The 28,000-nt window shown below is 44.8% G+C and overlaps 1 protein-coding gene across 2 annotated transcripts in view; it reads left to right on the forward strand.

The window, feature by feature from the left end:
- Positions 1 to 28,000, forward strand: part of PTPN3 (protein tyrosine phosphatase non-receptor type 3) — an 85,866-nt gene that overhangs the window by 27,167 nt on the left and 30,699 nt on the right. The window contains exons 9-16 of one of the 2 annotated variants that reach the window (XM_023202136.1): positions 3,179 to 3,267; positions 7,698 to 7,761; positions 9,238 to 9,410; positions 13,443 to 13,577; positions 15,686 to 15,862; positions 25,836 to 26,022; positions 26,174 to 26,251; positions 27,751 to 27,807. In XM_023202136.1, coding sequence (XP_023057904.1) covers positions 3,179 to 3,267; positions 7,698 to 7,761; positions 9,238 to 9,410; positions 13,443 to 13,577; positions 15,686 to 15,862; positions 25,836 to 26,022; positions 26,174 to 26,251; positions 27,751 to 27,807 — 960 coding nt within the window. The remainder of the gene's footprint in view (positions 1 to 3,178; positions 3,268 to 7,697; positions 7,762 to 9,237; positions 9,411 to 13,442; positions 13,578 to 15,685; positions 15,863 to 25,835; positions 26,023 to 26,173; positions 26,252 to 27,750; positions 27,808 to 28,000) is intronic. The other variant, XM_023202146.1, reaches the window with a different exon arrangement.

The raw sequence follows: 28,000 nt of genomic DNA on the forward strand, positions 1-28,000 counted from the left end.
ATCTCAAGTGCTGCCCAAATTGGAGCTAGGTACTCAAATATGATAGTTTTTTTTTAAAAGACTATGGTGGTTTGATTGTGAAAATCAATAAATATTTGAAATTAGTTGTGGCCATTTTAACAGGATTTACTAACATCTGTCATCTGCCAAGCAATTTCTATGTACCAGTGGATTATTTCCTGCAGTAATACCATGAGTTCCGTGTATTATCATTAACGCCATTTTACAGATGGAGAAACTGATACTCAGGGACTTAACCGAGGTCACACAGCACACAAGTTGTAGCTTCAGCACATGACCTCTCACTGTCTAATTAGCATCTGACCTTTCAGCAGTGACATACGTTTTCTACCTGATTGGCCCATATCATATCCAAAAGGAAGCAAATATTAATTGAGCACCTACTAAATACTAACCTTTATCTAGATGCTTTCATATGAGACCATAAGGTCTCTCATACGGGATCATAGAAGCCTTGTGAAATCAACATTCTAGTTATCCCCGTTTTATAGATGAGAAAACTGAGGCTCATAGAGATTGAGTAAATGATCACATTTTAAATCTATGTATTTTCATAGTTTATAGAAACACTTTATTTTTGTTTCACTTCGGTCCCTTTACAGTCCTGTGAGGTAAGCAAGTTGTGATATAGGAAATAAGGAAGGAAAATGATCTTACAAAATATCAGCTTTGGGACTTGACCATTCATTTTTATTCCATTTGCAAATAATATTTTATCTTAGATAGACTGTTTCAGAGAACTTTAGTTGTTGATGAAGTAGGACTTTATATCTGCCTGAGTTGAGCTGTGCTCTCCCACCCCAAGAACTGTCAGTGAAATGACCCTCAAGGGCTATGAGGCCAGATGATACCTGCGTGGCTAAGACCCCCAAGGTATCAGAGGGGGTTTGGTCATGCTAGGCTATTCTACATGAACTAAAAACGCCTAAATCTCCATAGCTTCGTATCACAAGGTTTATCTTTCAGTAATTCAAAGCTTGCATTGAGTCCAGGAGTCTTCCAGGGCAGCCCCTGACCCCATCCATTGCAATAACTCAGCAGTCGAGGCTGCTTCCATGTCATGGCTGTCTTCCCATGTGGCCTCCATGTTTGTCACAAGGGAACAGGAAGCTGCAGGGTTACACACCAGCTCTTAAATGCTTCAGCCCGAAAGAGACATACATTCCTCCTGCTCAGAGCACAGTGGCCAGAACTAGTCACCGGGCTCTGCCCTCTGCAAGGGGAGCTGGGAAATGTGGGGTTGGGCCTGGGAGTTGAGTGGACAGTAACTGTGCTGCAGGTGTTGAAATGCATGCTGAAAGACCACAGGATTAGGAGATTTGAGACCTGGTCTTTGGCCCATCCAAACCATTCATTTATTTTCTTGTTCACTCAGTTTTGATTTCCTTTGCTAATGTGTTCTGTCACACCTGCTTCATACTCCCTCTGTTGTGATCTCAAGTATCACATTTAAATGCAATTCTATCCTTCATCAGTCAAATTTGGTTTTGTTGTAAGCGTGTGATTTCTGTTGGGTACTGGAAGTGAGTACTCTCTGGACTTTCCACCATATCAGCACTGTTTCGTTTGTCCAGTTTCTCTAACTCCATGTTCACACTGCGGTTCACAAATGATCTGTCCCACGGCAAAGGGGAATGGACGTTTCTTACGCCTTCCACGTGCCGAATTCTCTTCTAGAAGCTCCACATGCCAAGCCCCCTTCTAGGCTTTTATCTTCTCTCATTTTGGCCAGATAAAAACCCTTCGAGGTGGGTTCTATCATCTTTATTGTACAAGAAGAAAAACTGAGTCTCAGGAGCCCAAAATAATACAGCTAATAGGTGCCAGACTGAAGGTTCACACTCAGTTGTAACTGACTCAAACTGTGCCCTTTCTTTATAATTACTAGTATCTGGGCCAGGCACAGTGGCTCATGCCTTTAATCCCAGCATTTTGGGAGGCTGAGGCAGGAGGATCCTTAAGCCCAGGAGTTCAAGACCAGCCTAGGCAGCATAGTGTGACCCCATCTCTACAAAAAATAAAAAATTGGCGTGGTGGCACATGCCTGTAGTCCCAGCTACTTGGGAAGCTGAGGCTGGAGGATCACTTGAGCCCAGGAGGTTGAGGCTGCAGTGAGCCATGTTTGCACCACTGCACTCTAGCCTGGGCATCAAAGCGAGACACTGTCTCTCAGAGAAAAGCCAAACAAACAAAAACCAAATATCTGATTGGGAAAACAAGAAAGTAAATGACTCAAGAAGAGGAACTATTTTGTTTTTAAATTTTATTTGTACTCACCTTGTTCTCAAACAGATTTAAAACAGCTTGTAGTGGCTGTGTCTTCTGTATCCTCACTGTCCACAGCAATGTCCAGCACTTAGGCTTGTATAAATGTTGGATACATTGGATTTAGAAGCAACATTTTTTTTTTCTTAAACAGGGTCTCCCTCTGCTGCCTAGGCTGGAGCATGGTGGCACAATCATGGCTCACTGCAGCCTCAGCTTTGCAGGCTCAAGCAGTCCTCCCACCTTAGCCTCCTGAGTAGCTGGGACTACAGGCATGTGCTACCACACCCAGCTAATTTTTTGTGTTGTTTTGTAGAGACAGGGTTTCGCCGTGTTGCCCAGGTTGGCCTCAAACTCCTGGGCTCAAGGGATCCACCCTCCTTGGCCTCATAAAGTACTGGGATTATAGGCGTGAGCCACCTCACCCAGCCAGCATTTATTTCTTAAGTAAATTTAGAATCAGCAGTTCTAAACTTATACATTTTCATCATCATTTCGTAACAGCTAAAGCCTTTACAGTAATGGAAATTGAGATTTGTAAAAAGCTTTGCAAAGGGGCGAGGCCTTTCTGATTTAGTGCTGATTGTTGAAAATTTAAAGCTTGAGTGTTCATATAAATGATTCCATGGAATGAGTGGGCTTATTTGGTAACTTTCTAGGCCAGTGGCACCCACATGTTGCTTGACGGGCTGTGTTCATTTTAGAAGAATTTGGTACTTAGTACTTGGATCTTAAGTATCTGTTAAGTGGGGCTTTTTGCCTGTTTTCAGAGCATTTTCCCGTTTGGAGCCTAAACGTATTACTATTTATAACAGCGTGGGTGCTTTAAAGTCACCAGAGGGCAGAAGCATGACTGTAACACTCTGTGGATCTGAGATCTTCCTTTTTACAGGATCTGCACAATTTAGACCTAATGATTGGAATTGCTTCCGCGGGCATTGCTGTGTACCGAAAATACATTTGCACAAGTTTCTATCCTTGGTAAGTGCAAACAGTTCTCATTATTTTCTGAATCATGCTTTAAAAATATGCCGAACAAAAGTAATGTTACCTCCCGTTCTAAACGTTTATTTCTAAAGAAAGGATAGCGATTCCCCCCTCCCCGCCCGAGTTTTAACCTCTCACCTCTAAATTTGATCCAGATTTAGTACTTAGGAAAATTTGAATTTGGTTTTCATTAGCATTCACCTCCCCCAACTCACCCTGTGGTTTGGGATACTCTGGAAACCTGGTGGATAAAATGGCACAGGCAGGCCTTGGCATTAAGGAATTTTTCCCGGGTAGTGCATTGGTCAGAATTCAGAGAAGAGCTTTCTCTGGGCAGGAACCATAGTTTCAGTTCTGTTCCTCGGTTATTAATTGGACCTTTACCAAGTGTCCAGCTCTGTTCTAAACTCTAAAGGAACCCAAAGACTTGTACAACTGAGTGCTTGTCCTCTCAGCTCACAGGCCTGGTAGGAAGAGACCTGTAGGCCAGCCTGTCCCTCATTACTCGTAGTGGAACTGAATTTTGGAGAGAAGTTTGAGTTTAATGTGCCAGGCAACAGGGAGCTTTCTTAGGGGAAACACCACCAAAATAATACCATCTACATAATGATAGCATGACGGTGCAAGGAATGGGCATAGCACGCATCACCAGGAAGGTAGAGGAGAGTGAGTACCGCAGATGGCAGGAGATGCAGATGGAAAAGGACAAACAGGGAAGAAACATGGAGTTTTGGCAAAACAGTGGCAGCAAGGAAGGAAGTTAGGAAATGGGGATAAGAGAAGATTTGGTGCCAGGTATGTGCCACACAGAGTTTGACCTTTGACGTCTAAATCTGCTCCCCAGCTTGGGAACATAGAATTTCATTACCTGAAACACAAAGATATTCATCACAGCATTATTTATAACAGGAAAAAAACCTGTAAGTAACTTAAGTAAAATTATGGAGTTTTATATAATAATATATAGAATATTAATGAGTTAATAATATAGTACTCTGTTGTTATATAATCTATTATATATAACAGAATAATATATATTACACATAAATATATAATTATATAATATATAACAAAATTATTAATAGCAGTAATTCTTATTGCATGCTTACTGTGTCCAAGTCCTGTTACTGTGTATTTTCTTTGATTTATCTCCTTTAAACTGGAAATAGGCCTATGTAGGTTATTATCCCCATTTTCACAGAGGAGGAAACAGAGGTACAAAGAAATTAAGTAAGAACCTGTCCAGAGTCACACAGCTAATAATCAGAGTAATTGAAATTCACATCAGAGTCCAGCTCCAGAGCCTGGACTTTTGTTTCAACACTAAAAATGGTATTTGTAGGAAAATGCTTAAGTAGGATACATACTTGTAGATGCTGTTCAGTTAAGTTTCAATATATCTATTTTCCAAAACCAAAAAGTATGACAGCCCTGTTCAATTTGACACAAAAATCAGTGTAACAGATAGCAGGGTCTTCTCTCCATCTGTCATGCACCTCCTGTCTGTTAGAAGCCCCTCAGAGGAAGCAAGAAACTCCAGTCTGCTTGGTGGGCTGGGGTGTGCCCAGGCAGCTCTCTGGCCCACTCAGGACTAAGATCAGGCTAAGTAGAGGACACAGTGGGCACAGGGCTCATTTTTCTGCACCCAGCCCCTCCAATGCTGGGGGCTTCCTCCAGGTGCCATGGGCCTAAAGCCCCCTGGGTACAGCTTAACTGTGGCCAAACCTCCTAAGGGCCCACAGACAAGGGCTGGACCCTCACATTGTGGAGAAGATGTGGGTCCCACAAGGTCACTGCAGGAGAGAGAAGTGGGAGACTTGGTCAGGAGAAGCAGGTTTGTGAACAGAAACCTTTTTGGCAGAGCTTGCAGGGACTCTCCAACCCCTGGGCTCACCCACAGATCTGCTGAAGGCTCCCTCACCCTTCAGCATCAAGCCATCTCCTGTCAAGGCCTGGCCCCTGCCTCCAGTGCAAACCTCAGAAGCCAGCAGGGAGGCCAGCACCAGATGGTGACCCCAGGGTGACAAGGGAGGTGCATGGGCAAATGCCCAAGAGGGGCAGGACATAAGAAGGGCCCTGAGCATGCAGGGAAGAGCACTCACCAGGATCCGAATACCAGCTGAGCTTTGGCCCAAGGAAAATTCTAGAGAAGAAGGGGCAGGGTATATAGGTCCAGAGACGAGAGAGAACCCAGCTAGTGAGTCAGGAGTAGCTGGGGCAGGCCAGGCTGGAGCTGGCCATGGGCCTGGGGAGCGGCAGGAGAGGGGCCAGGTCATGGAGGGCTTCACAGGCCATAGGAGTCTATAGGCTCAGTTCTTAGTGCTCTTATGAGACTCTAGGCATTCCTGCATGCAATGCTTGCAGTGCTCATAGTTACAGTGATTTACTTCTATGCATCATTCTTTATGTGGTACCTGTCTCCCTCACTGGATTATAAGCCTCTGGATGGCAGTGGCTCCATGTCTTCTTCCCTCTGTCCCCAGGGCCTGCCATAGGACTTTGTACATCCTAGGCTCTCTGTGTGTGTGTGTGTGTGTGTGTGTGTGTGTGTGTGTGTGTGTGTGTGTTTTCTTATGAATGAGTGAAGGGCAGTAGGGAGCCCCCCTGAGGCCCCAAGCCTGGAAACGACAGAGTTCATGTCTGTACATAATCAGATTTGACAGCTCAGGGAGAGAGCTGTCAGGTTGGGAAATTGGGGTCAGCATGGGAAAGGGATGCTGAACTGGAGCCCTAGGAACCATAGGAGGCCTGCCAGGCCCTCCTACCCCTGTATATGAAGCCAGGGTTGCGGGGAGTAAGAGGTCCACAGATTCCCATGGGCCAAAAAAGCAATGTGAGAACTCAAAAGGGAGTTGGTTCTTCTGACTCGTTCTGCAGAACAGGAATTTTTGCATCTGCCAATTGGCACAGAAGAGTCATGAGGAGACTCCCCAGACTTCAGGGAGATGGCAGAGCAGTAACACACACTAGAAAGAGTATCTCTAAAAGGGGTGAGCCCAAACACCCTTCTCATCCTTAGACTATTAACCTGCAGTCACCCAAAAAAATTTACTTCACAGTTACATCTACCAACAGATTGTTGAAAATATATGTGTATTAGGTAATATTTCATATGTAATAGAAGTATGTTGCTGATCCTTCTGGGGGAATGTCCCATGAATAGTTCAACTTTCTTTTTACCGACACAGCCTTTCCATTCTAGAATGCTCTACCAAGGTCTTTATATGATCCTAGAAAATAGTAAAATTCCTTCATTTCCCTAAAAGTATTTCAGAAGTGAAGATTCCAGCAGGGAAATACACACCCTTTGTATGGATTGCAGAAGTTTTGCATAAATGAATGATAGTCAACCTTTGGTGTACTTGGGGTTCCAAGACCACTTGTAGTTACCAAAATCTGCACAGACTTGTCACACACTTGGCTCCGCAGAACTCGTGTATATGAAAAGCCAGCCCTTTGTATATGTGGGTTTCGCAACCTGCAAATACTGCATTTTCTGTCCATGTTTGGTTAAAAAGAGTCCCCCAGATAGTAGACCCCACATAGTTCAAACCTTTGTTGATCAAGGGTCAACTGTAAATTTATTTTAAAAGTTATGTTTTTAATTAAAGGAACAAGCATTGCAGGCCTACTGTGTGTCAAGGTAGGGACTTGACATTCCTACTCTGCTTGAATCCTCACAAGGCCGCTCTCTGAGAAGGGCAGAGTTTTCACCACTGTTGGGAAGACTTCACAGTGGAGAGCTTAGGAGCATAGGCTTCAGAGTCAGCTGAGACCTGGATGCAGGTCCTGGCTCCAGGAATTTCTAGTTGAGTGATCTTGAGCACTTTGGTGATGTCTCTGAGCCTCAGTTTCCTCATCTGAAAACTGGGTATAACAATATGTACTTTTCAGGATTGTTGCAGGGCTTCAGTGAGGGGATGTTTATAAAGCTCTTAGTAGCAGCTTAGTATATAAAAAACGTTCAGTTAATGGTGACTAAATTCTGTTATCTTGCAAATGTTAAGTAGGCTACTTGACACGTGGCTGTTAAGTAATAGAGCTGGGGTTCGGACCAGGTCTGTCCTCTTTCAGCTGCTCCATGCTGCTCTCAGCTGTCTTCCCCATGTATATACCAGCTCACGCAGAGCTGCAATGCCACAAAAGCAGCTTATAGCAAAGAGAGCGCATGGTCCATGTTTCTTGTTATTTAAAAGCTACATCATAATCCAGTGGCCCTTATGCAGTGCTCAGCTTCAGTCAGCTACTTGGTGTTAGCCTGCGGCAATGGGGCTGCCATCGTTTCTACAGAGAAGTAAACTCTAGGCAGCCAAGAGCCCCCACTCATTGGGATCATGGAATAAAGGACATGCATTGAGAGGCATCAGCTTCAACCTGGCCGATCCCTGATGTGCTTTGTTTGTGTTTTGTTTTATTTTTTGAAGGGTGAACATTCTCAAAATTTCTTTCAAAAGGAAAAAGTTCTTTATACATCAGCGACAGAAACAGGTGAGTAGTTATGTCCGTGCTTGCTTTGTTTCATGCGTATGTATGTGTGTGGTTAGAGGCAGGGTCTCGCTATGTTGCCCAAACTGGGCTCAGAGGATCCTCCTGCCTCAGCCTCCCAAGTAGCTGGGACTAGAAACATGCACCACTTTGCCCCATTTCTTATGTTTTTAAGTCACTTCTGCTTTTAGTTCTTTAAGGATTGAAGGCAGTTTGCCATGTATATAACAGGGAAGAAAGAGCATGCCATTGTAGGGCCAGAGTCTACAGGACCCAGTGATTGTCTGTATAATTCTGCTTAGCTTGTTTTGGAGTCAGAGACACTGGTTTCAGATTCTGGCTTTTCCACTTACCAGCCAGACAGGTTACTTAACGTTCCCTAGCCCAAGTTACCTTGTTTCCAGAAATGCTGTAATGCCCACTTCTTAGGGAATTGTGAACATTTAATAAAAGAGCATTGGTCAAAGCACCTGGCAGAGAGCCCACCGCAAAGTAGCAGTGAAGGTCAGCAAGGTCAGTTCCCTCCCATGATGTGTTGAAACTGCACGATGGCTTGGTAGGTGTGCATATCTCATAAGCAAAGTCTGTGGCACTGTCCATTTGCTCGTCCATACAGAGATGTAGAACTTAGAGGTGAGGAAACTGAGGCTCCCACAGCTAGTGAGTCGGGGGAGCTGGAATTTGAACCAGATCATTATGAATCCGAGACACCTGCTCTTTCCACAGCACTACACTCCATCTTTTTATGCTGCATGATTTTCACTTACTGTCACTGTGTCCGTTTCCCAATTTTTCAAAGGTAATATGTGCTTAAAACGGCCTCACAGAGCAGTGAACTCTTAGGAACGAGGACACAAAAGCTCAGAGCAACTAGGACTGGAATCTGGGTCTCCTGGCCCCCCCAGTGCAAGATTCAGGGTGGCACAAAAATGCATAAGATGGCAATTGAACATGAAAACTGAAAACCTAAACTCATGCAGAATGCAGGCAAAGCAAATGATTAAAATGATTATTATATATGAGCACTGGATTCAACTCTGTGCTTTGTGGAAAGCAAATAGAGAAGAACCCAAAATGTTATAAACTTGCTGTTGTCTGATAGATGAAAGAGTATTCCTTCAGGAGAGAGATGTTCCCAGAGCTAAAATTTAAAAGGAGTGTATCAGACGATTTTTATCTGGTTGCTCCAAATACATCCAGCCTGGAAATGTAAACAGATTTGAAATAAAAGCATTCATGGAGGAGCACAGATGATGATAAAGAATAGATCCTGGTCATCTCTATTACCATGTTCATAAAGACGGTTAACAAATCATGCTCTTGAATATTCCGGTAACACTGGTTTGTGGCCAAGGCATTTTGAAACCAGTTTTCTGCTGTCTGTTGCATCTTACCTCATTTCACCAATGTGGGTTAAATGCTTGCAAGTCCCTGCTCCTGTGTCTGTGTGGGTGAAATCTTGACTGTTTTTCCTCCCAGGCTGAATCCAGGGAACATATTGTGGCCTTCAACATGCTGAATTACCGATCTTGCAAAAACTTGTGGAAATCCTGTGTTGAGCACCATACGTTCTTTCAGGCAAAGAAGCTACTACCTCAGGAAAAGAATGTTCTGTCTCAGTACTGGACTATGGGCTCTCGGAACACCAAAAAGTGAGTGTGCTGTAAAGACTGTATCCACACTAGGCTGAGATGTAAATGCATCCTGTTCACCAGTGAATAGAGGACATTACTGGGCAGAGGAGGAAACCTATAGCCCAGGGGCCCCAGGCATTGGATCTCTGAACCATGACTAAAAGTCTCCTGGGGTCAGCAGAGTCTGAGGGGCATCTCGTGTTCCCAGCGTTTGTTTCTCTCCCCTCAACTCTGCTGAACTCAGCGCTTCCAAGCAGTCTGATGGCAGCTGTACCCTGCAATATGACATAATAAAGGAAATGGAGCAGTGGCTCTCTGTGTCTCCTGGTGCCAGCATATTGGGCTATCCCAACCTGATGCCACCACGCCAGCCTCTCCCACAGAACATTAATTCTATAAGATGCTCTATAAAAATGAATGAAGGAATAGAAAAACATTTCCAGAGTCAGGTGACTTTGGGATATATTGCCTATAATAATTACAAAATAACAGTAGTTATCACAGTTGATAATTACTGGGCATTTACTTTGTGCTGAGCACATAATTATATTTGACTCTTACAACTCTCCTATGAGATAGGTACTATTATCCACAGGAATGATACTCAGAATATTTAATGACTAGTACAGGAAAAGAAATGGATATAAATTTATAGATATTTATGTATAAATATATATAATACATACATTTTTAAATTCTAATTTAGATTAAAATTTAGTCTCTAAATAAAATGACTAGTACAGTAAAAGAAATGGATATAAATTTATATATATAATTCATATATACATTTAAAAATTTTAATTACGATAAATTTATTCTCTAAATGAAATAACCATGCAGTTTGTATTTTTGTTTGCTTTGCTCTAAGACTACCCTCTAAGTATAAGAGATAGCATAAATTATCAATTCTTATAATTTCTTTTTTCTTTTTTTTTTGAAATGGAGTCTTACTCTGTCACCCAGGCTGGAGTGCAGTGGTGCCATCTTGGCTCCCTGCAACCTCCACCTCCCGGGTTCAAGCGATTCTTTTGCCTCAGCCTCCCGAGTAGCTAGGATTACAGGAGCACACCACCATGCCTGGCTGATTTTTGTACTTTTAGTAGAGACAGGGTTTCACCATGTTGGCCAGCCTGGTCCCAAACTCCTGACCTCAGGTGATCCACCCACCTTGGCCTCCCAAAGTTCTGGGATTACAGGCGTGAGCCACTGTGCGCAGCCTATTCTTACTTTTTTTTTTTTTTTTTTGAGACAATCTCACTCTGTCGCCCAGGTTGGAGTGCAGTGGCATGATCTCAGCTCACTGCAACCTCTTGTCTCTTGGGTTCAAGGAATTCTCCTACCTCAGCCTCCCAAGTAGCTGGAATTACAGGTGCCCACCACCACGCCCAGATGATTTTTGCATTTTTGGTAGAGATAGGGTTTCACCACGTTGGGCAGGCTGGTCTTGAACTCCTGACCTCAGGTGGTTCGCCTGCCTCGGCCTCCCAAAGTGCTGGAGTAACAAGCGTGAGCCACCGTGCCCAGCCATAATTTCTAAATCATTTGTTGGTTTTTCAAAATTGTTTTCGTGATTTGTTGTTGATGTGGCTATTACTAAAAATGAGACCCATGTCTGAGCCATTATCTATCTGATATGTGGAACTGCATCAGACTGTTCCAGTTACTTTCCTAATACATTGATAATCATTAGAGAACCTGTAGACTGAATAAATAGCTAATTTTTGTTACTATCAGTGATACTATTTATGGTGCTAAATGCTCTCTCTCAGCTTCTGATGAACCAAGAGCGAATATATTAAGTTTTTAGCTCTTATAATACTGTTTAGTATTTTTATACATTCAGAAGTTCTACTGTTGAACAAGCCATGAAAATAACTTACTGGATTATATCATTGACTCAGATTGGACCTGATCCTCAGGCCAGATGAGAGAAGGAATGGGGAGGCAATTGAAAGCATGCCCTCTATTGTGAACTTCCTGGGTTCAAATCCTGCCTCTGTCACTTGAGCTTTAATTTATTGCTTCTATTTCTTCATCTGTAAAGCTTTGTCATCTGCATGCATCCAATGCCAGCAGGGCTGGGTTCTGATCTTGTATTGTGGCACAAGAAAATACCCCTATTTTGGTGACTGAAAGCAACACCCATTCTATTATATCTCATGATTTTGTGAGTCAGGAATCCCAGAAGGGCTTGGCCAGATGCCTCTTCTGCTCTGTGTGGTATAGATCGGGATTTCTCAGTGAATGTGGCCAGAGGATCCAAGATAACTTTTCTTGCATTCCTGGTGTCTGGATGGAATGGTTGGAAGGCTGGACTCACCTGGACTCCTTAGCATCCCCATCTGGATGCTCCAGGAGGGTAGTTGAATTTCTTACATGGACACTCAGGGTTCCAGGAGCCAAAGGCAGAACCATTCAGCCTTCTTAAGGGTGAGACCTGGCACTGGCACAGTGACTCTGTTGCTGAAGGCAGTCACAAGCCAACCCAGATGCAAGACTCAAAGAACTTCAGTCATCTTTAATCTGCCACAGGGGATCATTTGGGTTGGGAGGACAAGTCAGCAGTTCTTTAACTACCTGTGCCAGCTTCAGCATACTGGTGAATTTCAAGTCTCATTACCTCCATTTTACAGATGAGGAAACTGAGGCTTGGAAGGGTCACATGACTTGCCCAGCCCCTAGAGATACAGCTACACATCTGCTTATCGGGCCTTCTGAAAGGTTCCACATAAAAAGAAATTTGTTGGGTTATTTTCCAAGCTTATAGGACAATGGAACACTTTTTTTTCAGAGTCCCTATTAATAACCCATGACACATTAAACCTTGGAGTCGGGCAGCTTGCTCCCCTTGTTTTGATCCTGTGCTCTTCATCACTGGCAGTGTGGTTTCTGATGTAGGCCTGCCTCAGAGGAAAGAGTCTCCCAGTGATGCTGTTGTGAGCGTTTGGTCAGGGTGACAACAGCATTTCTTAATGTGAATTAGTACATGATGTGCTACAGGGTGTTTCATATTGTTTATGTTCTTTTGTTTGTTCTTTGTTCTGTTTTGTTTTGTTGGTTGGTTGATGTCACGCCACAAGGAAATACGTAGAATGTTTTCATAAGACATTAAAACCTAGTTTAAAATTTAGAGATGCCAGAATGCTTTATTCTCTCAAATAATTAATTCTCTAAGGGGTCTAGATAGCTAAGATTTAAGTTCTCTAGGTATAAATAAATTCAAAAGTAACCTTCAGGGTAGCACATTTCAAAGAACATAGCTTGAAACTGTATTTCCTTTTTTGTTATTTTTTTTTTGAGACAGAGTCTTACTCTGTTTCCCAGACTAGAGTGCAGTAGTGAGATCTTTGCTCACTGCAACCTCGGTCTCGGGGATTCAAGGGGTTCTTGTGCCTCAGCCTCCCAAGTAGCTGGAATTACAGGCATGCGCCTCTACACCTGACTAATTTTTGTATTTTTAGTAGAGATAGGGTTTTGCCATGTTGGCCAGGCTGGTCTTGAACTCCTGACCTCAAGTGATCCACCCCCCTCAGCCTCCCAAAATGCTGGGATTACAGGCATGAACCACTGTGCCCAGCTTGAAGCTACTTTCTAAGCACATTTTCAGTTTCTCTCTTGAAGAGTTACCAGTGATTTATGGTGACAGCTCCCGCCAGCTAGGATGATGAAGAGCACCTGAAAAGGTGGTTAATATTTTTACTTAGGCCAGTGTGAATAAAATAAGAATTCCTTGAAATCACTTGAGCTGTATTTCTGTGTGATCCTGGAATTCCTTCTAATCTGGTTAGGTTTGGTTATATTCTGGAAACAGCTTTGTTGCTTGAGTAGTGAGGACAAGAAAGAATTTTCACCAGAAGAAAAGAAATCACATAAGGAAATTCCAGGACAGACAGGAATCGCTTTTGAGCTGTCTCCCTCTACTCCCCATAACCTTGGCGTTAACCTGCCATCGTCAGACAAGAAGCATGTGTAGACTGTTTCACACATGCAGTAATTTCTTTCCTGTTGAACATGTCAGTGTAGAAAGTGAACCTGCATCTGGTTTTTCAGGTCGGTAAATAACCAATATTGCAAAAAGGTGATTGGCGGGATGGTGTGGAACCCAGCCATGCGGAGATCCTTATCAGTGGAGCACTTAGAAACCAAGAGTCTGCCTTCTCGTTCCCCTCCCATTACTCCCAACTGGTATGTCCTCCTTTTTTTTTGTACTACCCAACAGTAGACACTTTATCTCTTTTAAAAATAAAAACTCAACTTATAAAGTCCTAAAGATAGATGACCTACAATCAGAGTTTACATTTGCATTTTAGGCTCTTGGCAGAAATAACTGTTTTCATGAAGTACACAAGTGTAGCTAAATGTTTTCCATCGTGCGTAATGCTGAGATGCTCTTTTTAAAAAACTTATTAGATCTAAATAATTTGGGAAACTCTAGCCTGCTGAAAGGCCTCCTTTGGAATCACAGCACACATTAGCATATTAAACACTCTGAGACGTCCTGTGATAAAGAAGTATGGTTGACTTTACTTAATTCATGTTGTCCATTAATATCCCACAAAATAAACGTTGGGGAAAACTAATGCAGGTACGTGATGTAAATGATGTAAGGATGTATGACCTTCAGCAGCAGAAGCAAATGCACATCAGGAAGTAGCCAGCCAACTTAAAAGAATGAGCTCAGCTTAAAAGGAAATAGGTGGTCAGGGCACTGGGTTTGTAGCCGAAAGACCTAAACTCAGGTTTTGGCCCTTCTGTTAATTAACAAATCTCTTTACCTCTGTAGCCTCAGTTTCCCCATCTCTTAAAAAGATTATAAAAACTACCGCAAATGAAATAATAATGTACAAGTACGTAGTAAGCTTTTAAAAGAGTCAGGTGGAATTATCATTATCTTATTATAATGGTCCCCAAAGACATCACACCATTTTTGTGAATGCCTCCAAAAAGGCTAGCGGCCAGAAGGGGAAACCTAGCAAGGAAACATTGCCCCCAGCTCCACACTGGAGTAAGAGTGTGTGGCTGTAAATACCTGAGCCAGGATCTGCTAAGCCTAAGAGAAACTGGGAGACAGGCAGACAGAGGAGATGCTGTGCTGGGCCTGCTAGGGAAGGACTCTTCACTGGGAGCCTAATGCTCTGGGAAGGGACAATGACAGTATTTAGTGTTAGAAATCATGACATAACTGAATAGATTTGCTTCCTGGTTTCCAACATTTAGATACCTCATTCTAAAGAGGTAAATTTATGCTATCATACAGCAGCTTAATTTATCTGAAAATCTCATTGGCAGCAATGCCAGGGGCCCAGAGAGCCCAGGACAGGATCCAGGGGAACAGCGGGGTTAGATGTTGCCACACTCGTGGCCTGGAGCTCTTGTAGTTATTTATAGGTCCTCTCCTGAGGAGTCACAAGAGCCTTTTTACTTCTGCTTTGGACACAGCATTATTGATTATCCAGGCCCAGGGGGATTGCAAATCATGGAGGCCCTGACAGTCCTAAGGAGATATGGCTAACAAAGAAAGGGAAGATGAAAAAACTGTGAGGGAAAATAGAACTTAGAAAGCTCGGCAGCCTGGGATCCCCTGCTGCAGGAGCTGACGCCCAGGTGCCACACTGGATGCCCTCAGAACACGGCCTCATTGGATTCATTCTCAGGAGCAGGTAAGTACAGCCAAGGCCCAGAGAGGTGACGTGCCTTGCCCGAGGTCACATGCCTACTGCCGCTGTTGGAGGACAGGCCAGTGTTTATATGCCCATCTAATGCATATAAACGAGTTTAATAAGGGATATATCTTAAAAAGCAAACATTTTCTCTTGGATCAAGTGAAATTCACGTGAAGGGATGTCGCTGCAATATGGTTGGAATTTTGCTGAGAAATGTAGTTTGGCTTCTAAACCTTTAGTTTGCATTGTTCAAATTAATCAGAAAAAATCTCTGAATAGCAGTCCTTACGGCTTATTTATGTCTTGAGAGCTTGAGTCCTCCTGGAAGAATAACTTACCCTTAAGTCAATACCCGTCACTTCCCAAAGGGCATAAACCCATCTAATTCTGCCTGTTTATACAGCTGAGGCTACTGTTCTGGGAGCCACCACTTGACTGAGAGCGTTAGGGATTGGTGTCACCCTTGGTGCCTTCTGCCGGGGTAGTAATGAGTTAACCGGCTCTGAATGTCAGCCTCCTCCAAGGAAGGCATCCTTAGAAAGGTCAGGACACGAGGTTCACTGGTGTCTAATTAAATTTTTAAGTGGAATTTGCTTTGAACACTTTGCACTCAACGTTTTTCCCACCCAGGCGAAGTCCTCGGCTCCGGCACGAAATTCGAAAGCCACGCCACTCTTCTGCAGATAACCTTGTAAATGAAATGACCTACATCACGGAAACGGAAGATGTGTTTTACACGTACAAGGGCTCTCTGGCCCCCCAAGACAGCGATTCTGAAGTTTCTCAGAACCGAAGCCCACACCAAGAGTAAGAAACTTGTGTTGTTTTATTTCTGGGTATCTGCTTTTTGGCTGTTGCAGAATTTGCTCAGGTCCAGATTGCCATTTGAGAGGAACCAAGAGCTGGTGCCTGCAGCCAGCTCCCAAGGGTGCCCTCTGCCAGGATAAGAACATAAATCAGACTCTACCTTTTCACCCGGAAGACAGTCTGTGTGCCTGGGGTCTACAGCTTGTACTTCTTTTTGTCCACAACAAAGACTTTCTACTCACTAAGTACATGTTAGTCTCTTGAATTAGTCTCCTCTCCAGCTCACGAGCAAAGCTCTGTTTAAATCATTCCGTATTCTACAGGTACAGACTCTAGGGACATGTTAACTCTGATTTTTCTAGATTAATAAAGTTTTACCATCACATGATTTCAAATCATTGGAAATATGCTTGCTTCTAAAAGCCTTCTCTGAACAACAGGTTCTGAGGGGTTTTGTTTTCAATTAATAGGTAGTATAAAGAAACAAACATGTTAGAATATCTCTAATTTTCTTTGACAAATTTTTGTTGAATTTTTATGTCCTACTTCCCCCACCCACCCACCCCGCTCCTCCATGTGACAGAGTTCCCTCATAGCTCAAGGCCAGAAAAAATGTCTGTCCTGAAAGACTGGTTGATTGCTTTTGTTTTTCAATAGGATACATTTAACCCATTTGTTTCCCTTTTTGCCTTGGTTACCAGGGAGTTCAGAGCTGCACATTAGGCTCATTGTATTCACTTTCTTCAGCCCAGATTTCTTATATAGTACTTTCTCTTCCTCCTTTGCCTTTGTTATATAGGTCTTTTTTTTTTTTTTTCTTATTTTAATGGATTCATAGTTACATTGTATCTGTACATTTTGGGGTAAACTCGCAAATCATTTTTTTAAGTAGAGGAGGCATAGATTATAGACTAGGTTAAAGCATGATAGCAAAGGATCAGCTGTTAGGAAGTCAACCATAGTCATCGGGCATCTATTCTGTTAAGCCTCATACTAAGTCTAAAACACAGAAAGATAATGCCCCCCTAACAGCCGAGGATTAGCAAGCAGGCACTTTAGTCAATCTATACATTTTTTACCACTGTAGCTAGTAGGCTGAAAGCATCAAATGCATTCTGATTGTACTCCAGGCATTCGCAGGTGAATTGCAAATCTCCTTCCCATTTATGTGTGAGGCTGCTACCTCTCCTCTGTCCTTGCCCAGAGCAAACATGGTTTCCAGTTTATCTGTGTTCTTAACACCTCTGGTTAAATAATCCCTGTGTTCATTCTTTCCTTGTGACCTGAGCCTGGATGATGCTTTTGCTAAATGGTTACTATCTCTTGTTCCAACTTGCAGCCTGCTGCCCCTTTGTCAGGGCTACAGTGGATGATTGTGAGTTCCTTTGTGTGACTTTGTAGCTTTTCAAATCACAAGCACATCTATAAATACAAGGCAGGAGTGCAGGCATGTGTGACTAGAGCCGTATTGAGTTTGCAGTGGGGCTCTGTGCCTTGGCAAAAGGAGAAAATGGTTAGGGAACTGTTCAAGGGTTCTGGGAAGCCCACTCAAGCCTGCCACGTCAGAGCTTCCTGCGGTGGTTTCAGTCCCATCACAGAATTTTACAGCATCTAGACCTTTGCTGTCCAGTACAGCAGGCACCAGCCACAGGTGTCTATTCAGATTTAAATTAATTAAAATAATAAAAATGTAAGCATTCAGTTCCTCAGTCACACGAGCCTCCTTTGAAGTGCTTGACAGCCACACAGGAGTGGTGGCCTCCATCTTGGACAACACAGATACAGCCCATTCCCATCATTGCAGAAAGTGTTGCCAGCAGCACGCATCTAGACTAACACGTTTATTGCATCATTCATTTAAAGGGGAGTGAACTCCTAGAATATCTACAAGTGAAAAGTGCGTTTTTCAAACAGAATTCATGTGGGAGTAGGTTTGGAATCATCACCTTGCTTGCAGTCTGGGCGCTCCACACCACTCACCCAGCTGCTCATCTGTGGCATGGGGCGGGTGGGTAGCCCCTGAGCGCCCTCACAGCCCAGCACCCTCTGTGTCTTTATGCAATCAGTGCCAGGTGGGGAGGGATGCATTCTGTCCAGTGACATGTGGACGCTTTGGAGGGCTTGCATTCATTCCCGAGTCCAGGGGTACCCTTTCTACATCCTTGGCTGGTCATTGAGGGGAACGCCAGAGCAAATTAGAGAAGTTGTTTCAGGAGCCTCCAGGCCAGCTGGGCAAATAGCACATTATCAGACTGCACTGCCACACTCCAGGGCTCTGTCGCTTTGGTGAAAGGAGAAGGGGGCTTAGGGAACAGTATGTGTCCTACATCAGATTTTCCTCCTGTGGTCTGCAGTCCCATCACAGAGCATCTAGACCTTTATAGTCCAGTACAGGAGCCACCAGCTCCATAGGACTATTTACAGTTCAGTTCATTAAAATTAAATAAGATTTAAAATTCGCTCCCTCAAGCACTGTTTGATGTAAGTGATTTCTGGCCCTGCTCGTTCCTACACATTGCACAGTGATTCTTCTTGAAACCCCTTCTTGAGACCTTGTAAAATGTGTCATCTTGGGGCACTTCTTACCTTGCACCTAAATGTTAAGAATAGCAAATAACGGTGGTTCAAAGGCAGGCTTCCTTGCAAGGTTTTGCCAGGTGTACTGACAATAGACATGTCAGGCGGTCAAGTTAGTGACTGTCCTCTGCAAGTGGGGTGAGCAGCTAGAAAAGCAGCCCCTGCCACCTCTGTTAGGTAGGAGACCTCTTCCTGCTGGTGGGAAGCCACTTCGTGCTGAGTCTTCAGAGGAGGCTGGCCCTCCTGAGGGTCTGGGGACCCCCATTGCCCCAGGTAAGAAGTACAGACTGGTCTGTACTTGGTGAGAGGAAAAAACCTGTTCGTTCGTTTCTGTGAGTATTTGCAAAATGTTTAAGAAATGTTTGACATGTTTTATACAGCAGATTTGTGTTAAGAGGCAAAAAGAAGCATTCTGTCAGAGAAATCAGATGAATAATATCACAGACAGCGAGGAGGGTTCCTTTTAAGAAGAAGAATTAAGTGTGATGTTCCATACTCGTTTAAAAGAGAAGAAAGAGAGGAAGAAAGAAAAAGAGCGGTTAGATTTGGCTGTAAACCCAGAATGGCGCAGCTCAGGCTGCCTGAGTGCCATCTTAGCGGATGAGTCACTTGCTGGTTTGTTCCATATTTATAGCAGCACAGCAAAGTTGATGATTATAGTTACGAATCCTTGGCAGTTTGCTTTGTGCCCAAGTAGGCTGTACTCTTTTGTTGCTCCCAAGGTTCTATCAGCCATTGTGTGTTCCTTTCCCTGCTTCCAAGTGAAGACCAAATTCTGCAGAGAAGTAAGTTTCCTTCATGGCAGAAATGAAAAACCTACCACTCTCCACCGAGATAAAAGGGAGAGGATGTTCCCTAAAGAAAGAGACGTGCAGAACAGAAACTGGGGGAAACACGTTGTAGACAAGCTCAGAGTTGTACTAGAGAAACTTTCCAGTTGCTATTTTATCACAGTTGTCTTGATGGGTCACCAGCATGACACCCTCCGAGTGGATGGGGCTTCATGTCTGCATAACTTTTTGCTGTTTGCCTCTTTCCTTAGAGCCTGCCTTCTTCCATGGGATGGGGGGCAGCCATGGCTTTTTATTTCAAAAATTCTGTGCCGGCCAGGCGTAGTGGCTCACGCCTATAATCCCAATACTTCGGGAGGTCATGCTGGGCAGATTGCTTGATCCCAAGAGTTCAAAACCAGCCTGGGCAACATCGCAAAACCCCATTTCTACAAAGCATACAAAAATTAGCTGGGCACAATGTTGTCTGCCTGTTGTCCTAGCTACTCAGGAGGCTAAGGTGAGAGAAACACTTGAGCCCAGGAGGTTGAGGCTGCAGTGAGCTGTAGTCACACCACTGCACTCCAAGCTTGGCATTGGAGTGAGACCTTATCTCAAAAATAAAAATAAAAACTCTGTTCATTAGAAGGAACCTAGGGGATTCCCCTTCTTCAGCTTTGGCGGCAGTGTAGGAATTCCCCCAACCCTACTGTGGATCCCCCCAGGCCTGAGCTCCCTGCCAGCAATGGAGAGTCCCTTATAGTGCAGCAGTGTGCTCTGTCATTAGACAACCCAGGTGCCCACTGTTCTTCCCAAGCTGTGCTGGAAGCCTCCTTGACACTGACTCAGCATCAAGCTTCCTGCCTTGAACTCTCAGGACAACACAGATGGTGTCTGTTCCCAGTTCCACCTGCCAGCCTTGGTTACTATTCCTTCAGCTAGACAATTCCAATGTAGTCACTTTCCACGCATCACCCTCGTAACCACCATTCTCCAAGTGCAGGTGAGCCCTTCTAGAGGGTGGCACCAGATCTGAATGTGGAGGAAGGATCTGCATACCATTCTACATGTCCCTCTCAGAGGACACCAGGCAGGGACAGGGTTTTGTTCAGAGTGTTTATGTCCCTTTTCCTTGAACCTTGCCTTCTTGTTTGGGCCCACTTGGATGTGGACGTCTAAAATACCTGAAATCCAGCATGATCCAGTCTCAGCTACTCATGTTGGTGTCCAGCTCATGGCTGTTCCTGTGTTTTGGTAAGGGGAGGCCATTGTTTCAATACTACCCGGTTTGCACCTGTTGGAAACATCAGTCATCCCTCACTCCTCCTTTTCTTTCACTGTCCTTATGCCATTTCTCATCTTGTTGATTCTACTTCCCAGACATCTCTTGTGTTTGATTCCTCCGCCATCCCCACTGCACTGCCCCCATGCAGCCACCATCGTCTCTTGCACAGTCTAGCTCAGTCGTGTCCAAACCGTCCCCGTCTTTGGTGTCACCTCCTTCCACACCATGCTTCACAAGAATAGCAAATTTATCATTCTGAAATACACATCCAAGAATGTCACTCCCTGCTTAAATACCTTTTATCTGCTTTTTCAACATTTCCTGCCTTTACCTGTGCTGCTGCTTTTGTTTGTTTGTTATTATCAATGTTTTGCCTGAATGCCTTCTTTTTCCCACTTAACTGCCTGTTCAATCTCCTATTAATTCATCTTTCAAACTCAAGCTCAAGTGCACCTGCTCCAGGAAGCCTCTCCTGGCCTCACACGGTACCCTAGACATCTGAGCATCTCCACTGTAGCATGATAATATTATTACTTGGTTAATTGTATTTCTTCTCCTGTGGACAATTCTTTGAGGGCAGGGATAGTGCCCTATTCACCTCTCCTTCCTTAAAACCTGACATGGGTATTTGGCATTTAATAGACATTCAATGACTGGATGGATGGATGGTGGATGGATGGGTGGGTGGGTGGGTGGGTGGATGGATGGATGGATGGACAGATGGACGGATGGGCGGACAAATGGTTAGATGAAACTGGATGGGACTCCGGGATACAAACTCCTAAGTTTTCACAATGGGAAGCCCCCTCTGCCACTTCCACACCATGTGTCCGTATCACATGAGCGACATCACACCATATTTATCTGTACCCCAAGAACTCAAACATACTTACTTTGACAAGTTTCGTAACCGTCACCTGTGAGCAGGACTAGGTGGTAGGTGCCCCTGCAGGACATCTGTCAATGAGAAATTCCCCTCAGAGGATTCAGGGATGAATTGACTGAGGTTTAGCAAGTGCTTTCTTGCCAATGAGGTGTCTGATATCTGTAGGGGAAGCCTAGTCAGATTCATGATCTATTGTTCCAGCAGGAAAGAGACTGCGAGCTCAGAAAGCACCATACCTGAACCATATCCCTTCTGCCACTTTGATCTTGTGCCCTTGGCATTTATTACAGCCCCAGATGAGCTGTTTCCTGTGGAGACCGTCTCCATGTCATAACAATCTGTATGGGAAGACAGTCTTCTTTCTGTCACTCAAGGACCCTTATGTAAGGAGCCATGTGGGACATTTCTCCAGGAATTTTATTCAGAAGAAACTGCCCTCTGGGGGAACTGGTATGCGTTCCTCTAGCGCCATGCTATTCCAGCTGTGGCCACAGGCCAGCAGCTGCAGCACCTGAGAGCTGGTCAGAATGCAGAATCTCAGACCCACACAGGCCGGCCGAATCATACTCTGCGTTCAGCAGGACCCCAGCTGATTTGTGTGCACAGCACATTCTCAGAAGCTCTGATCTTGCAGATGCTGAGAACCATTTAACCCGCCTTCTCTTTGCACCTGAGCTTCCAGATTTCTGAGTAAACTCCTTGCTCTTTTAGCATAACTCACCCAGTTACCTCGAGTGATCCTCTTGGTACCTTGCCAAGAAGTTTTATTCTTCATTCACTCAGCATTTCAGTTGAGCACTCCCTGTGTGCCTGGTCCTGTGTTCCGAGCACTAGGAGAGGAACGGAAAGAGCACGAGGGTCTCCTGACCTTGAGAAGCTCCCAAAACAGGGCCCCTGTTCCTTCACACTGCAATCTGAGAGCAGGACTTTGCCCCCTTTCACAGGCGGGGGGGTGGGGAGGTCTTTGTAATTCTCCAGGGTTTCGGGAGAGCTTCTTGAGGAGTGTTTCTTTCATGGGTGTGTTTCTTTCTGATGCCTGCTGCCTTTACAGTTCGGAAGCATGTGTTTTCTAGAGGGTGAATACTTGTTTGTCTGACTGATGGTGAGTCTGTGTCTCACATTTCTCTGTCTCTGCCCCTTTCTCCCCAAAACCAGGGTGTGGTCAGTCCCACACTGGCTCCTCCACGGTGTCTCCCCATCCTGCCTCAGGGACAAACTTCTCCTGCTCCTTCCCTTCCTCCCGCTAGTCATTGGCTCCATCCCACCCTCACCGTCTTCTTGCATCCCGCATCCTGTCCCTTTCTTCCCTCCACTTGTGGAATTCATGGGGAGGCTCCCCTGCGCTCCTCCGCCACACTGCATTCTGCCCAGCGATGGAGGAGACACTAAGGCTTTGGTGCCTTCACCCCTGGCCACCCTGTGCTGTGGCCAGCTGCCACATACTCATTGCATCTCCTGATTTGATGTCCTCTTCCTCGTCTGTCTGTCCATCTTGCACACTGAACTAAAACATCACCACGCCCTACAGAGCACTTGTGTACACAGTTGAGCAGGCCAAAAATCAGCCATTTGTTGAAATAAATGACTGAGAGTAAGCCCTCCAACCCTGCTTAGAAAATAGGTTAGGGCAGGCCAGGCGCAGTGGCTCACGCCTGTAATCCCAGCACTTTGGGAGGCCAAGGCAGGCAGATCAGGAGGTCAGGAGATCGAGACCATTCTGACTAACATGGTGAAACCCCGTCTCTACTAAAAATACAAAAAGTACAAAAAAAGAAAAAATTAACCGGGCATGGTAGTGGGCGCCTGTAGTCCCAGGTACACAGGAGGCTGAGGCAGGAGAATGGCGTGAACCCAGGGGTGGAGTTTGCAGTGAGCCGAGACCACGCCACTGCACTCCAGCTTGAGCGACAGAGCGAGACTCTGTCTCAAAAAAGAAAAAGAAAAATAGGTTGGGGCATAAAATGACTTGGAATATAGTATTAGTACTAGCAGCAGTAGTAATAGTAGTAGTACTGTTGTCATTTAATACCATGGGCTGGTTTAGACAGACCATTGAGTTTTGAATCAAGAAAGAAAAATAGGGCTGGGGATGGTGGCTCACACCTGTAATCCCAGCACTTAGGGAGGCCAGTGCAGGAGGATTGCTTGAGACCAGGAGTTCTAGACCAGCCTAGGCAACATAGTGAGACCCTATGTCTACAAACAATGTTTAAAAGGCCAGGCGCCGTGGCTCACGGCTGTAATCCCAGCACTTTGGGGCCAAGGCGGGTGGATCATGAGGTCAAGAGATCGAGACCATCCTGGCCAACGTGGTAAAGCCCCATCTCTACTAAAAATATAAAAAATTAGCCAAGCGTAGTGGCGGGCACCTGTAGTCCCAGTTACTTAGGAGGCTGAGGCTGGAGAATCACTTGAACCCGGGAGGCGGAGGTTGCAGTGAGCCGAGATTGCACCACTGCACTCCAGCCTGGTGACAGAGTGAGACTCCATCTCAAAAAAAAAAAGAAATCAAAATTAGTTGGACATGGCGAATGCCTGTGGTCCCAGCTACTCAAGAGACCAAGATAGGAAGATCTCTTGAGTCAGATCATCAAGGCTGCAGTGAGCTGTGGTCACGAAACGGCACTGCAGCCTGGGCAACAGAGCATTACCCTGTCTCAAAAGAAAAAAAATTGGATCTGGGGTGTGGGGAGGGAGAGAGAGACAGAGGCAGAGACAGAGACAGACAGAATGAGAACTGGAAATACTCTTTTTAACTCGTTTTGTAACTGCCAAGCAGTTGCCCTTTCTGCCACTAGGTGATGCTCTTGTAAACAGTGAAACCTAGCAAAAATGCCGTATTTGGGGGAAATTTTTTAAAACTTGCTTTTACATCAGTGAAAGTCATTCTTTTTCAATCTGAAAACTTGTGTACAACTTCAATTCCAAAATATTCTCTCTCTGAAATGTCTTCCCATCCATAACACCCTACCCCCAACCAGCCACTTGGACACCATAAGGCCAGGCTCTTGTCCTACGTATAGCTGTGTTTCTCCATTGGTCTGTCACTGAATATTTTATTCAAATAGATTGTGATTATGAATCATTCTGTGTGAATATGATACAGATTTTATATTTAAATTAAGCTCATATAAACTCATTAGGAGAAAGAGAATCACCAATTTTATGAAAAATCCATGGTTAAGGGATTGAAATAAAGGTCGAGAAAGAGGTGGTAGCAGCTGTCTTTTGTCGGGGTTCCACTGAATGACTTGGTCTCTGCGCTTCTCCCCTCACTTACTTTGGATGAGGTTAGGGTGGGGGAGAGTCTTAAGAATGTAGGAGAGCCCCACATTCATCAGCCCTGTAAGGTATCTGTGCTGGGCCTCTGACTCCGGAAGGGGCTGGTGTGGGTGATGCAGAGACTCAAGGGTCCTGTCCTGTACAGTGACAGCAGGGTTGGTTATTCCCTGTGACCCTGAGGGGTTAGAAATGGGGGTCTTGGGAGTGGGCTCTGCATGGCCTGGAGAGGGAAGAAAGGCTCAGGACGCACATCGGTCAGGCTTCTGTCTGCTAAGTGAGGAGAAAGCCCCGTGACCCTGGGCGAGTTACTCAGCCCCTCCTGACCTCAGTTTCTTCATCTGTGAACTGGGAGTTAGAACAAATGACCACAAAGGTCTGTTCAGTTCTCATCATCTGTAACTCTCTAAGACAGCGCTGTCCAGCAGGACTTCTTGCCGTGGTGGAATGTTCTCTAACTGCACTGTCTCATACAGGAGCCACTGGCCACATGTGGCTAGTGAGCCTGTGAGGTGTGGCTGGTTTCTTGTCTTAATTTATTTAAATTTGAGTAGCCACATGTGACTACTGGCTACCATACTGAACATTGCAGCTCCACGATACAGAAGAAACTATGTTAGATAGAGGAAAATGAAACATCTCAGCGTGGCAGTTCATGGATGTCACAGGCAAATCATGCCAACTAGGAATAATATAAATTCTCCTGAATGCACATCAACAACAGTCCCGTTTCCTTTGAGGAGGCAAGAGTCCTATGAAGCAGAACCATCCGTAGAAATTAGACAGAAGGAAAAAAGCTTTCAGAAGGGATGAGCCGTGCATCTGCATGAGCTTCCCTGGCAGAGCCTGGTTCAGTAATGAAACCACCAGAGTAGCTGGACACATTTCCCTTTCACCCTTCTAAAGCAGCAGGGAAGGGAGCAGAGTTTTCAGCAGTTTCCAGATCCACCCTGCCTCCTATCCTTTTTCTCCAAAACCACGTGACAATGTCTAGGCCAGATGTGGGCAGGGGTGGTCATTGCGCCCTGAGTGTACTCAAATCCTGCTGACAACCCATGCAGCTGAGGCTCCAGGGAAACATATAGCCCCCAGGTGCCAGGCCCCTACAGTCAGTAGTGTTTGCTCTAATAAAATAGTAACCCAGTTATTAATGTCTCCTCATTCCCCATGATGAAGGAGTCTATCTGAGAACAATCCAGCACAAAGCTACCGGACCCAGAAGTCATCCAGTTCTGTGTCTCCGTCTTCAAATGCTCCAGGCTCCTGCTCACCTGACGGCGTTGATCAGCAGTTTTTAGATGACTTCCACAGGGTGACCAAAGGGGGCTCCACCGAGGATACCAGCCAGTACTACTGTGACAAGGTGAGCGAGCGCAGGCAGGCGGGTGACCCACCCGGCCAGGGCTTCTAGACCCTTTGTGGGCAGCTGAGTAGCTCTGACTAAATGAAAATGTCTTATCACCAACTGCTGGAGAGAAATGTGATGTAAATGACCACTTTCAAACATTTTCCAGAATGATAATGGTGATGGCTACTTAGTCTTGATCCGTATCACACCAGATGAAGATGGAAAATTTGGATTTAATCTTAAGGTACGTTGTGTATTTATAAAGGAAGTTTTGTGCTGTGAAGCAGTCTTTCGGTGAGTTTTTAATTTGCCTTAGAAATGTGCTGCATTCCTGAGCTGCATAAGGAAATTGGTTCAACCCTCAGAATTGAGAGTTGGGGAGTTTTTTTGTTTTTGTTTGGTTTGAGTTTTTTTGGCTTTTCTTTTTTTTTTTTTTGAGAAAAAACTCACTCTATCGCCCAAACCTAGAGTGCAGTGGCACGATCGCAGCTCACTGCAGCACCGACCTCCCCAGGCTCGGGTGATCCTCCCACCTCAGCTAGGGCTATAGGAATGCACCACCATACCCTGCTAATATTTTTCATATTTTTTGTAGAGATGGGGTTTCACCATGTTGTCCAAGCTGATCTCAAACTCCTGGCCTCAAACAGTCTACTCAGTTTGGCCTTCCAAAGTGCTGGGATTACAGGTGTGAACCACCGTGCCCAGCCTAGAATTGAGAGGTTTTTTTAATGTGGCCTTAACAGCTGTCAAAGGCCAAGTGCGGCTCTGTGTCTGGCATTGGCTATGCACTAGATTCATAGCACCTTCTTAAGTTCTGATAATAAGTGGTAAGGTCAGTATTTTTAAACCCATTTTGCAAATGAATACTGAGGTTCCAAGAGATGAGGGCACACACTTGGCAAACAGATCTACCCACTTCAGGAATGCTGTTAAGAGAACCCCTCAGCATTGCTGAAGCTGATAAGAGAAATCAATTCAAGTTCAACCTGCAGGGTCACCACTCTCCTCCAGGCACATTTAAGCAGGATCTGCAAACTAAACCCATAGGCCAAATCCCATCTGTTTCTGTAACTAGTTTTTTTGGTAACAGCCACACCTATTTGTTTACTGGTGGGTTGATGACTGCAGAGTTGAGCAGTTGCATCAGAGCCCTCACTCCCACAAAGCCTCTCTGGCCCTTTACAGAAAACGTGTACTCACCCCTGCTCTAGGATGAAGTGAGGGCAGGTGGTCCCCTACCCCCCAGCTGCCATCGTGCACGCCCTCATCTGCCTCAGCAGCTGTGTTGAGGACCAGCGCTCACAGCCAGATGCGCTCACAGGGTGCACCCCTTTCCCAGGCCTTGCTCACCTCTGCTGAAAGCCCCCTTTTCTAGCAGCACTCGGAAGATATGCTGTGGAGTCCCTCTCCTGGGGGCGTCTGCATTTTTAAGGAGGAGCTTGCTCTCTCTGAGTGCATCTTTTCGTTCATGAACTGTGGGGATGGCAGAGGAAGGCTTCTGAACAGAGTCCTGGTCAGCCCACTGCATCCAGAGGGGTCAGGAATTTGTTCCATATTTCTGAAATGACATGTGATTCTAATCAGTCATAGTGAAGTTTGAAGCCTCGCTGTACCAAAGACTCACATTTATTGGTACCTTCATGTTGTTGTGTTGTTGATGCTGTGAGCTACTCCAGTGTGTGTTTGTTTTTTTTAACTTAAAAAACTTTGTTTTTTTTTTTTACTTTAAAATGTTTACAGGGAGGAGTGGATCAAAAGATGCCTCTTGTAGTATCAAGGATAAACCCAGAGTCACCTGTAAGTAAATACATTCCATGTTATTCCCCGTGTTTGTTTGTTCTCCCCTAATTCTAACAGGTTTCTGTTTCTGTGTCCCATTTCTTTTTTTGCCAGAGCAAAGAACGTGCTTAGATACACGTCACCATGTTTTCTAGAATCTTGCTGCTCACTGTGCTCTTTGAAGCCATAGCACCCGTGTTACCTGGGACCT

The sequence above is a fragment of the Piliocolobus tephrosceles genome, chromosome 14, assembly GCF_002776525.5.
Source record: "Piliocolobus tephrosceles isolate RC106 chromosome 14, ASM277652v3, whole genome shotgun sequence".
Lineage (NCBI taxonomy): Eukaryota > Metazoa > Chordata > Mammalia > Primates > Cercopithecidae > Piliocolobus > Piliocolobus tephrosceles.